Source organism: Cheilinus undulatus, linkage group 9 (genome assembly GCF_018320785.1).
Source record: "Cheilinus undulatus linkage group 9, ASM1832078v1, whole genome shotgun sequence".
Classification (NCBI taxonomy): Eukaryota; Metazoa; Chordata; class Actinopteri; order Labriformes; family Labridae; genus Cheilinus; species Cheilinus undulatus.
The window spans coordinates 26,602,171-26,614,532 of NC_054873.1; the positions used below are offsets into that span (position 1 = coordinate 26,602,171).

The 12,362-nt window shown below is 44.9% G+C and overlaps 2 protein-coding genes across 6 annotated transcripts in view; both read left to right on the plus strand.

Annotated features, from left to right (window-relative positions):
- Positions 1-334: 334 nt before the first annotated feature.
- LOC121514543 (protein piccolo-like) lies at positions 335-3,588 on the plus strand. The gene is made up of 3 exons (XM_041794693.1): positions 335-727; positions 1,847-3,481; positions 3,568-3,588. Exons 1-3 carry the CDS (start codon positions 335-337, stop codon positions 3,586-3,588), a joined length of 2,049 nt encoding a protein of 682 aa, XP_041650627.1.
- LOC121515172 (protein piccolo-like) overlaps positions 3,516-12,362 on the plus strand; it is a 38,643-nt gene continuing 29,796 nt past the window's right edge. For all 5 annotated transcript variants that reach the window (XM_041795804.1, XM_041795808.1, XM_041795806.1 and 2 more), the window contains exons 1-4: positions 3,516-8,666; positions 9,097-10,655; positions 10,749-11,014; positions 11,375-12,203. In XM_041795804.1, coding sequence (XP_041651738.1) covers positions 3,593-8,666; positions 9,097-10,655; positions 10,749-11,014; positions 11,375-12,203 — 7,728 coding nt within the window. In that variant the 5' untranslated portion in view covers positions 3,516-3,592. The remainder of the gene's footprint in view (positions 8,667-9,096; positions 10,656-10,748; positions 11,015-11,374; positions 12,204-12,362) is intronic.

The following is a 12,362-nucleotide window of genomic DNA, read 5'->3' on the forward strand; positions in this document are numbered from 1 at the left end:
AGCAAAGGCAGGACCAACACCGTCACCTGCGAAAGCCCAGCCAGCAGAACCCATCAAGACAATCCCTACAGCACCAACACCAAAGATGGAGCCAGCACCTGTCAAGGTCGAAGCTGCAGCAGCATCAACACAAATGGAGGGCAAGCTCACTCCCACACCAACAACAGCAAAGGCTTCACCTCTACCTTCAGACAAAAAGCCATTAGAAACATCTAAAACAGAAGTCATTGAAACTAAGGCTAAAGTCCAACCAACAGATGTGTCACCATTAGAAGTACAAAACAAAGGTGTTCCCAAGACTACAACAGCTGAAGAAAATAAAGAAGTTGTAAAAATGGAGCCCATTGTGACAGAAATTCCAAAAGAGTCTAAACCAGTACAAGCTGAAGGAGATGTAGCTAAAGTTCTCCCTATCCCGGTGACTGCGGCTACAACTGCACCCACTCCCCCTATTGCTGCAGAGGTTGCAACAGCTGGAGCTGCTCCAGGGATTGAAACAAAGCCAGAATTGTCAGCTCCAGAAAGGATTATTAAGGACGTACTGCAGGATGATCACATCAAACAGCCACAGCCAACTAAGACTTTACAGCAAGTTGAGGTGCAACCAAAGCCAGAAAAATTAGAGCAGGAATATAAATTAGAACCTGTCAGCAAGGAAGTGGCAGATAAGCCAGTTGAAAACATCCCTGATGTGACCTCAGTTCCAGAAAGCACCATCATCATGAAGGTAAGTTTTTTTTCTCTAAATTACTTTTTATAAATGAATGTATGACACTTTGGCACAACTAACATGCTTGCTATTCATCCACGATACTGATTCTTAATAAATCATGGGTATCTAATTCATATGCATGTTTGGTTACAAAGAAAAAAAGCTTGTGTTTTAGTTCCTCTCACAGATGGGAAGACTAGACTTTCACATTGGTCTACATAACTAGCTTATATTTATATGTTTCACTTGTAGGAAAAGGAAAACATAGGATTTATAGTAAATGTAGGGTCCATCATTAATATTACTGGAGAGGGGCATCTAAAATGCCAATAAAAAGCTATCAGCCCCTTGGACATTTTACCCTTTTTTGAATTGGAAAAATCAATCATAGTCAATAGAATTTGGCTTGTTTGACAAAAAGCACCTCTTAATGTCAAAGTGAAAACACATTTCAACAAAGTAATGTTAATTAAATAAAAACATGGAGTTTAAAAAAATTGACTGTATATCAACCCCTTTAAATCAATATGCAGTAAATAGACCTTTTGCAGCAATAACTGTCTGTTATCCACACTGTCTGTGTGGATAGGTCTCAATCATGGCTTCATATGCAATTTTACTCCATTTTGCTTTGCAAAACTGCTCTAGCTCTGTCAGGTTGCACAATGATTGGGCATGGACAGCCCTTTTCAAGTCCAGCCTCAAATTCTCTGTTGGATTGAGGTCTGGGTTTTGACTTGGCCCCTCCAGAACATTTACCTTGTTGTCTTCAGACCATTTCTGTGTAGCTTTTGCTGTATTCTTCGGGTCATTTTCTTACTGGAAAATAGGGCTGGAACAATTCCTCAAATCATTCGGGTGATTCGATAGTAATGACTCAATGAATCAGAATGAACATAAAACTAAAGAAACAAAGGAATTCCAGTAAACAAGGAAAAAAGCTTTACTTCATTTTCCAAATTTTGCTTGTCATACATTTCTGTCTAGACCTTTGTCCTTCAAATAAACAAATGCTCTGGCCATGACCTACTTTCATAGAGTACACGTTATTAATATTCCTGTTTTTTGCCCATAAAAGTTTTCCCATCACAGGAATTTTTCATATATATATATGTTTTTTTCTCCATATTATAGGAGCAAGATGAAAGCAAACAAGAACTTAAGGCTGGGCAGATTACACTAGAACGCAAAGTTGCTCCTTTGATAGCAACTAAGCCTACATCAAAGGAAGAAGAGCGTGATGAGGAGCCCCAGATTTTACCCATATCCAAAGAAGTAAATGATGAGCAGGTGGTTAGTGACACAAGTAAAGAAAATGTAATCACAGATACATCTGTGCCAGTGAAGGAGGAGGTTAAGGCTGAAAGAAGACGTCTGAGTTTTCAAGCCATGGAAGAAAGCAGTGGAAGTGAACTCACACCTTCACCCTCACCCAAAGTCCAGAGGAGAAGGCTAAGGGTCAGCAATGTTTCATCCAGCAGTGAGGACATCAAAACTGAAAGTGCTGACTCCAACATAGAAGATGAGGAGTTCATCCGCAGGCAGATAATGGGCATGGGTGATGAAGAGGAAATGTCTCTTTCAGAAGATGAGAAAGAAGAGAAATTGGAAACAGAAGATGCCATTAAGGATGCTGAACTTGAAAATGTATCAGTGTTAGCCAAGCCACTGACCAGAAAGAGTAGCACAGAAGACGAAGGCAACCTAACCAGGAGAATAGCCCCCAAAACAGACACTACAATGACCCAAGAGGTTCCTGAATCACTGACTAATACTGCTTTTAAGAAAGCTATTCCAGCCTTGAGACAGAGACAAAGTACAGATGAAGAAGTAGAGAGCATCACTGAATCCTTGTCAAAAGGATCGTCAAGTGTTCAGGCATCTAGCTTTACTCCTGGATCTTCACCTACATCAGCTTCATCTCTGGAGGAGGACAGTGACAGCAGTCCGAGTCACAGGAAGGTCAAAGGGGAGAAACAGCATCGCAAAGGCAAACATAGGCAGTCAACCCAGCCTCTCCCAACAATTGAGGACTCCTCTGAGGAAGAAAATATGGAGGAAGATAAGTTTAGGAAAGACAAAGATGAATCAAGGACCCATGGGAAAATGCCATCATCAACTGAAGGCGCCTCCTCCCCAGAGGATCTGAGACAGGTCACAGTTATAGATGACACAAATAGAACATCTGGCTCTGAGTACTCCGCCAGTATGGAATCAGAACCAGAGGCTAGGCGAGCTGTACAGAGGGGATGTAAGCCTTCACCAACAGTGATCCCATACACTCCCTCTGATCCATTTGAAAAGAAGTACATGGTAGCAAAACCATTGAAAAGTGCAGAGGAAACATATGAGGAAATTATTCAGAAGACAAAAGCGATTCCAGGAGAGAGTCCACCTGATATTGAGCCCCTCTATGGTGGTATGGCAATAGAGGACTATCTTTACGAATCCTTAGTTGAGGAGCCTGAACTCAAGTTCACTGAATTTCAAGAGGAAGAAGCTAAACTCGACACTGCCTCTGAAGCAGTCAAAAAACTCAGGTCTCCAGAGGAGGTTTATGAGGAGATGATGCAAAAAAAGAGAGAACTGATGATGATAGAGCAAGAGTTTCAACAGGCACAAACTGCCTTGGAAAGTTCCTCATCAGTGGTCATCGACCCTATGGAAGTTTCTGACTCCTGTGTGGTGACAATGCCCACAGATGGGACAACAACTTCTGGACAAACAGAGGTACCTTTTACAAGTACTGAAACTTCAAGTGACATGCCGGTAAAGAAAAAGAAAAGGCCAGCTCCACCACGCCCCTCTGAACCCCCTAAGCGTACTGAAGGGAGTCCTATTACTGGTACACCTAGTGGATCTATAAGTTTTGTTAGACCTATGCTCCCCCCAGACCCAGCGCTCAGAAAAGCATTGTTCCCCATACCAGACCTCAAGATTACCCAGTGCTCTTCTGGGGAGGAAGAGGATGATAGTCTTGCGGATGAATATGGTGTTGGTATTTCTTCTGACATTACACCCAGTGATGACTCTGAGACCAAAGAAGAAAGTCCACTTTTGTCTGAAACAGGCGATATTGAGCCTATTTCTGTGGTCTGTGAAGTTCCGGAGCCAAAACCTATTCCAACACCGATATCAGCTCCAGAACTGACCACAACACCTTCCCCTGTTTCACCAGTCTCTCCTCCAACTTCACCAGCAACTCCAGATTCCAGCTTGGCTTCTAATGCTACATCACCATTTCAGTCTCAAACACCTCTTTCATCAGACTCAACTCCACTGTCCACACCAACACCCCCAACGTCATTTTTGACCAAATCAATCCCAGAAATCTCTTCACCATCTTCTGCAGCAGTTACAGCAGTATCATCAAGCAGGGAGTCTGTCTCTGATACCATTCCAGCTACGGTTATAGTTACCATACCAGATGTGGTGTCTGATCCATCAAAAGCTCCAACAGCTCAAGTTCAACAAACAGTTTATGCAGCTAAAGCCCCAGTAGAAAGGCCCTCTCTGGAACCTGTAACTGTTCAAATGCCAGATTTGGTGTCATCTCCTTCCCAAGTGCCCTCTGAGGTTCCAGCTGCTATACAGGTCTCAGCACCGAGACCAACACCTGTTGTTGTCTCATCTCAACCTACAGCCCTTGTTGCGGCACCACCTGTTGCCGCCTCCACTGCAACGTCAACCCACATTGTTTCTACATCAGTCCCTCTGACCTCAAGCCCCGGGCCAGTCATAGTCCAGATGCCTGACTTGGTTTCAACCACATCTCCAATTTCTGCACAAGCCCCACTACCAGTCTCAGCACTTGTAACTTCCCCAGCTCCAACCCAAGCTAAAGTAGGACACTCAGTCCCAGTGCACCCCCCTGTCCCATCTATGCGTCCAGCGGCGGTCCCAATGCCAACTCAAACAGCTCAGGGGCCTGGCACAGCTCCATCATCAACTACTATAGTCAAAAAGAAGGTCCCACCCCCACCTCCCCCTCGATCGACTTCAGTGTCATTATCTGAGCCTATCACAGATTCGCAACTTGTTAAGGGTGTTCAGCATGCCACCCCTACAAAGGCAGCTGCCTCAGCTACAACAACTACAGGTTCTGGCCAGCAAATGCAGTCAGTAGTTGTTGATATACAGCCAAGAATGGAGGATCTACAACCAGATAGTGCAGCTGTACCTCAAGTAGTAACCCAAACAAGACAAGGGCATGTGGTGTTTATAGTGCCCAGTGGAGAAAACTTATCTCTGCTAGGACAAGTCCCGCAAGACATAGCTAGCACTGGGCCAACAGCTCCCACTCCTTCTCTGCCTCAAACAACTCAAAAAGCACCACATGTACACAGTATACCCAGTACAGATTCAGCTTTACTGTCCAGTAAAGTGTCAGCTTCAGTTCCACCACTTCCTCCTAAACCCATCACAAAAGTTGCTGATACAGTAGAAATACCAGTAGCAGATACACCTCCACCAGCTCCTACCACTTTGCCTAAGCCAACTGTTTATCCAAAGCCACCAGTGTCTGCTGTTATGATCACAGCTACAGCAACAGCACCACAGGTTTCTGTTACAACACCTGCTGCTAGTCAAGCCACCAAACCTCCTCCACCCATACCACCAAAGCCTATATCAATTCCAGCTGGACTGGTTTTCAGCCATAAGCCAGGTGAGAGTGTCAAGCCTCCGTTTTATGCTGTTCCTAAAGCCGCAACACTGCCCAGGACTAAAGAACCACCAAATGCTCTGTCACTTAGCCATACACGCCCTGTGGAGTCAAAATTGGGAGCATCATCTCCCAAGTCCCCATTGTCTCCAAGACATGTCAAATGTATACAAACCTATGTGGTGATAACCCTTCCATCCGAGCCTGGTTCTCCTACAGAGGTAATAACGGTCCAGGCTCCAGTGAGACGTGGCTCCATCCCATCTACTAGAGTGGCAGGGGTACGGGCTACACCAATAGAGCAGAAAACATCAACTGATGGATTTTCAGCACAAGCTACAGTTAGAAGAGCATCTGTGCCTACTGTAAGGCATCACCCTCCAATACAAGCTCCAATTGTAGCAGTAGAGCAAGTGACACCTGTAGAGGTAGTGGCTGTGAAAGCCAGGCGAGACTCTTTGCCTTCTGTTGTGCAACCACCAATATCTGTGGCTTCAGATCAGGATACACCTATTCAGGCCCAAACTGTGCCTGCTCCACTTAAGAAACCATATGTCCAAGAGCAATTAGTCACTCAGCCACCACCACCAGTTAAAGCAGTCTCTGAGGGCATAGCAGTGCCCACAGAGCAGAAGGATTCTATTCAACCATTAACAATTGAAGCCACAGCAGGGGAACAATCCAAACCATCTGTTGATCAGCACCAAATCAGTGCCCCAGAGTCCGCAACAGTTCAACCAGAGGTTTCACCTGTAGAATTCATTCCTTCTGACACAATTCAAACTCTTCATGCGCAGCTGCAGCAACCTGCAACAGAAGTTTTTGCAGTGCCCGTCCAACCTGAACTATCTTTCCATGCACCTATTCCCCAAGACAGACAAGCTGCAGTTTCCTCAACTATTTATTACCCTCAAATAGAAACTCAGATTGAAATCCCAGAAGGAGACCAGGATATGCCTACTGGTGTCATTGTAACCAGTATAGTAAGCTCACCTGTACCAGAGCAAAAGCAGGAAATTCCTATTCAGCAACAACCTGTGGCAGCTGAAGTGATGGTTCAAGAATTGCCAAAAGATGTTCTCATAATTAACAGTTTTGCCGACCTTCAATCACTACCACAAACAGTTCAGCCTGTACAAGTTCCTCCCTTAGCGGCAGAACAGATATCTATGCAGCAACCCCATCTAGTTGCTGAGGTTCAGACCCTACCATCAAGGTACGAATCACCATCAGAGGTTATTTCAACTGATACTCCTGTACGAATACCAGCAGTAGCAACAGTTTCTCCAGTACAGCAACCTCAACATTTTGCAGCTGAAGTCACTCCAGCCCCTGAAGTAGCAAGGGTAATGCCAGTCTCAACAGTTGCTAACATTACACCTCCTACAGTTGCTAAAGTCATGCCATCACCTCTTGGGACAGAAATACAACAAATGGCAGTACAACCAGAAGTACCTTCTGATACCTATATGTCACAGATCTATGGAGCAAATGCATCAATCATGCCATATTCAACAATACCACCAGAAATCAAAGCTTTGCAGCCTGAGCGTGAGACACCCACAGAAATTATAACACAAGATGTGGATGTGAGAAGAACTTCAATACCATCAACGGTGCAACCTCTGGCTGGGATGCCAGTTGGAGTCATTACAACTGAGGAAACCACCAGTAGGAGAAGGACATCTATATCATCCATAGTTCAGCCCTCGTACACCACAGGTGATATGTTTACCTATCCCCCTGGATATGAACTACCCACAGAGGTGGTTACGACTGAGGCCTTTGCTGCCACCAGAAGAGAATCAATAACCATGCAACAAAAATTACCTTACGCACAGGTCATAAACTTGCCAGCTGAAAAAGACACTACTACTGATGGTCATCCTGTTCAGTTCCCCTACAGAAGAGGATCTATTCCTTCAACGGAACAAATACCACAGACATTACATTATTTATCAGAGTATGAGCGACCTCTCGAGATAATAACCACTGAGGCATACAGCAGAAGAACTTCAGTGCCCTCCTCACAAAACATTCCACAGGGTGTACCTGTGGCTCCAGTCACTATCACTAAAATTCAACAAGAGTCTATTGAAAGCCAAGAGATTCGAGGACCTGAAAAGGTGGTATCAAGTATGAGTCACATGTATTCCTCTTCAATTTCCACCTCAGGCCAGCCTCCTGAAAGCCTGCCTAATCTAGTTACCCAGGTGGTCACCACTGAGGTCCAAAGGACCACTGTCTCTGTTGTCCATGAAAGACTTCCACAGGTTCCTCCACCCAGTGTAGCCATAACCATACAACCAGACATAGCTAAAGTCCAGCCTTTGCCAAAACAGAATGGGAAGATCATCTACCCTGGTGATGTTATTGATTTACGTACCATGAAGGCTGGAGTAAAGATGACTGAGCAAGGCATGGACCTGACACCACCTGAGTCATGTCGGCAGTCTGTTTCAAGTGACTCTAGTTTGCGTCAAATTACAGCAGTGCAGCCTGAGATCGTAAATCTTAGTGCAGAAATCACACCTGCAACCACACTGTCTGTTGTCACAGACAGCATAACAATAGTCACATGTACTGCAACCATTTCATCATATAACAACACACCAGCGGAAAAACCACTTGATTTGCAAGGACCTGTTGTGTCATTACCTCTACCTCTGACCACATACAAACCATTTGAACCATTAGCACAGATTGTATACAGACCGGTGAGTTCCCAGGCTGTAGCCAGTGCTGTACCACCCACAGCTCAAGAAATACCAATAAATCTTTCCTATGGAGTCTCCTCTGGAGGTAAGCCGCCTTTATCTCCAGCAAAGGCATCTGTCAGCAATGGAGGTCCAGTCCATTCTCTAGAGGCCACAGGCGCCATGGATTTGTCAAACTACAGACCGGTGAGAGCTATGGTAGCTTTGTCTGGGACAAGTCCAGGAGTTGTGACTACTGTTGTAGAAGATGATGGAACTCCAGTTGACCTTACAGCTGGTAGGAGAAGTGTTTGCTGTGATGTCATTTACAAGCTACCATTTACAGGAAGCTGTAGAACACAGCCCCCGGTCACAACTCAGCCTGACAATCGTTTTGGCTATAGGGATGACCACTACCAGTATGATCATGCTGGACTGTATGGTGTTAAAGGCATGAATGGTATAAAATCTTCAGTGTCTGAGACAAATCTGACAGAGGCCGGGCTGTTCGCCTATGATCCCAAGAGTGACTATGACTATATCAGTGGATCTACGGATGGCGCCATAGACCTAACAGCTACAAAACTTTCTGCCGGTGAGTGGATGGTAATTTATTTATTTTAACTGGTGTTTTGTTGGCATCCTCTGGGCTTGTGTCATTGGCTTGTATTTAATTGATTTCATAATTTTTGTGTGCTCTTACCAATATTTTTTTACTGAATATTTTCTCAAGTTCATCATGCTTTCTTTGACCATTCAACTTTCATTGTTGTTAAATATGCATGTTTGATAATTAACAGATGCCTATTTTGTTTTGTTTTGTCTTCATACAGATGCATGTGTGTGCCTGCGTGTTCTCCCTCAATATTTTGGTTTTGCATCTTGCTAGCCAAAATGACTGCAGATGTGCATGCACAGTGGAAGTCTTTTGTAAATCAGCTTCAACATCTTTACAGAAAAGCATGCTTGTTTCTGATAATACAATATCTTTCAAAAATAAAACATTATTAATTTGGTTATGGCAGGTAAACCTCTTGACTACACTAGCAAAGCTACTGGAAGCTACCCTGGGATGACTACAGCCCCATACTCCCAGGTCCCTGCAGCTGGATTTGGTGTAAACAGTGTTCTAAGAACCTCAGATGGAATAGTGTATTCCTCTGTAGCTGCTCCAGTCCCATCCACATATGCAATCACCACTCAACCAGGCTCTATCTTTAGTACTACCTTAACACCCACATCAACTGTCCAGAACCAGGCATTGCCACATCCGTATGGTTTCATTCCAACTACAGACCCAGGACAGATAATTGCTTTTGACACAGGAATACCCAAGGAGCTACTCCCCACTGCTTTGGCTGATATCATAACAGGCTATCCAGATATGTACTCAGACACAACCCTGGAAGCATTAGCAGCCTCTCTCGACGCCTTGGCCTCCTCCCCCATTTTCCCTGGCTTAGACAACACTAAAATGGCCCAGTATCAGATGGAGAGAGAGTTTCTAGAGCTTGAGAAGCTTAAGCAACTATGTCTTGCTGAGGAGCTGGAATGGGAGAGGCAAGAGATTCAGCGTTATCGTGAACAAGAGCAGTTCATGGTCCAAAGGGAGCTAGAAGAGCTCCAGGCCCTGAAACAGCAGCTTCTCCTTCAGCAAGAAGAAGAGCACCATGCCCACATGGTGGCTCAGCAGGAGACTTATGCCCAGCAGAAAGAGCAATTGCAACAAATCCAACAACTCCAACTGCAACTCCAGCGCCAGCTAGATGAACACTATGGTAGCACTGGAACCACCGGGAACCTACTAGATGCCAAATATGCAGGGGTCGGGGACAGTGGCCAGTACTGGCCTGTCAAGGATGAGTGTATAAGCCCATCTTCTGGAACACAGCTTGACGAAGGTCAGGATCAACTTAATTTAGTTAAGAAGCTTCAAGCTGATCAGGACACAGGGAAAAAAATTATTGATAGTGGAGTGCAGACAGATGATGAAGATTCAACAGAAAAGCAGCATGTAGGAAGAAGAAAGAAAACTAAGAGAGATACTGATAGCTCAGCCCAGACTGATGATGAGGATCAAGATGAATGGGACGCTCCAACAAAAGCCAGACGACGCTCGCGAAAGCATAGCAGCGAAGGCAAACATGGCTCCAAGGTCTCTAGCATTGCGATTCAGACCGTAGCAGAGATATCTGTCCAGACAGACCACTCTGGAACTATCAAACGACCCAATGTCCAAATGGACACAAAAGTGGAAATTGTCAAGCATATATCAGCTCCAGAGAACTCTCAGAGAGGTGGTAGTCTAAGCTGTCAGACAGACTCGGACAGAAGGCACGCACCAGCTGAAGTGGCCTACAGCACACATCTAACAGCGGACATTCCCTTGAAGCACAAAGTCTTCTACAATCAAGTTTCGCCCCTATCTCCAGAAAAGTCTCTCGGAGGACAGAGAATGTTGACTGCTGATCCAACAAGATTCTCTTCTGGCCCTAGAATATTAAAGGCTGGACAGAAATCTTTGTCTGATCCTAAATCCCTCAGTCCCTCAACAGACGACAGATACTATGGAGACGGCTATTCTGTAAGACTACTTTCATATCAATGTTTATAGCAATTATTCTAAATTTATTTTAACAGTTTAGATTTCTCTGATTTATCTAATTCTGTCTTCTAGGGCCGTGGCTCTCCCTCTGGCACAGGTAAAAAGGTAAAGCGGACACTACCTGACCCCCCTCCTGAGGATGACTCACTGGCAGGACGGTCAGGCTACAGCACCAACTCTGCTCGGCGACGTCTTGCTCGCAGTACAACAATTGCCCGGGCTAAGATCCTGCAGGACATTGACAAGGAGCTTGATCTGGTGGAGAGAGAATCTTCCAAACTTCGCAAGAAACAGGCTGAACTGGATGAAGAGGAAAAAGAGATTGATGCCAAACTACGGTAGGACAAAACAGATTTGACATAAGCCCAAGTCAGGGTTTATAGGCTTCCACTTTTTTCAACCCTTGTGACATTAACTCTTTAACTGTATCAATAGTCACCCATGTCATACATTGTTTTGCTTGCCACCATATAACCTAGTCATTATTCCTAATTCATCTGCATGATTCCCTTCTTACCTTGGTAGCTTATGGGCTAAATGGCTGCCTTGACATCACTCAGTGCGACCTCTCCACACTCACACATAGTAAGGTACCAATGTGTGAGAACCCAGAAAGTCATTTTGCCTTTTTGGTTGCTTTGTGAGTAGAGTTGTTATTTCAAAATTTAAGAACATCTCCCTTTTTCTTATCACTGTAGATACCTGGAGATGGGTATCAACCGACGTAAGGAAGCCTTGTTGAAAGAACGAGAGAAGAGAGAGCGAGCCTATCTTCAGGGGGTGGCGGAGGAAAGAGACTACATGTCAGACAGTGAAGTTAGCAACATCAGAGAGGCCAGAGGTGATGGCCTGGAGAGACCACGGACAGCACCCCAGTCGGAGTTTGACCAATTCATCCCTCCACAAACAGAAGCTGATTCTCAGTATAACACACTAACTAGTCCCTACTCTCCCTATGCCCAGTATGTTCCCCAGACCCAAACCACCAGCCACTATACCCAACAGAATATATATCAGCAACAGTCCCTTTATCACCAACAGGTGTCTCCTTACCCAACACTATCCCTCACTCATGGCCAGACGCAGCCAAGCAGCTACCAACATGCTCTGCTCTTGCAGCAGGGAAAGCAACGACAGTCTACCCTGTCTGATTTAGAGCCCAAGATGAGCACCAACTATGAAGTGATGCGCAACCAGCCTCTACTCATTGTGCCAACCTCTACAGAAAGTGGCTATGGGGTGGCTCACCTTGGGGGAAAGTATGGCAACTTGGACTTGAGACTGGGACTAGAGGAGAGAAGCATGGCCTCTAGTCCCATGTCTAGCATTTCTGCTGATTCCTTTTATGCTGATATTGACCACCACAATGCCAGGAACTATGTGCTAATCGAAGATATAGGGGAGCTCACCAAGACCTCAACAGGGTTAAACAACAGTGGCTTGAGTGCTGGATTCAGCTTGCCTGATAAGGAGTTGTCCAAGGCAGACAGACTACTGAGGGCAGCAGAAGTCAGGCGCACAGCAGAGGTAAGTGTTCTGTTGGAATTATGCTCCAACTTTTCTAAGAAGAAATTAAAACTTTAGCTGTTGGACTGATACTACAGGGTTTTGGTCTTAAAAAACGTTATTATATGAATACAGACACACAAAAATGCATCTATCTCAGATGACTAGTGCAACATACTG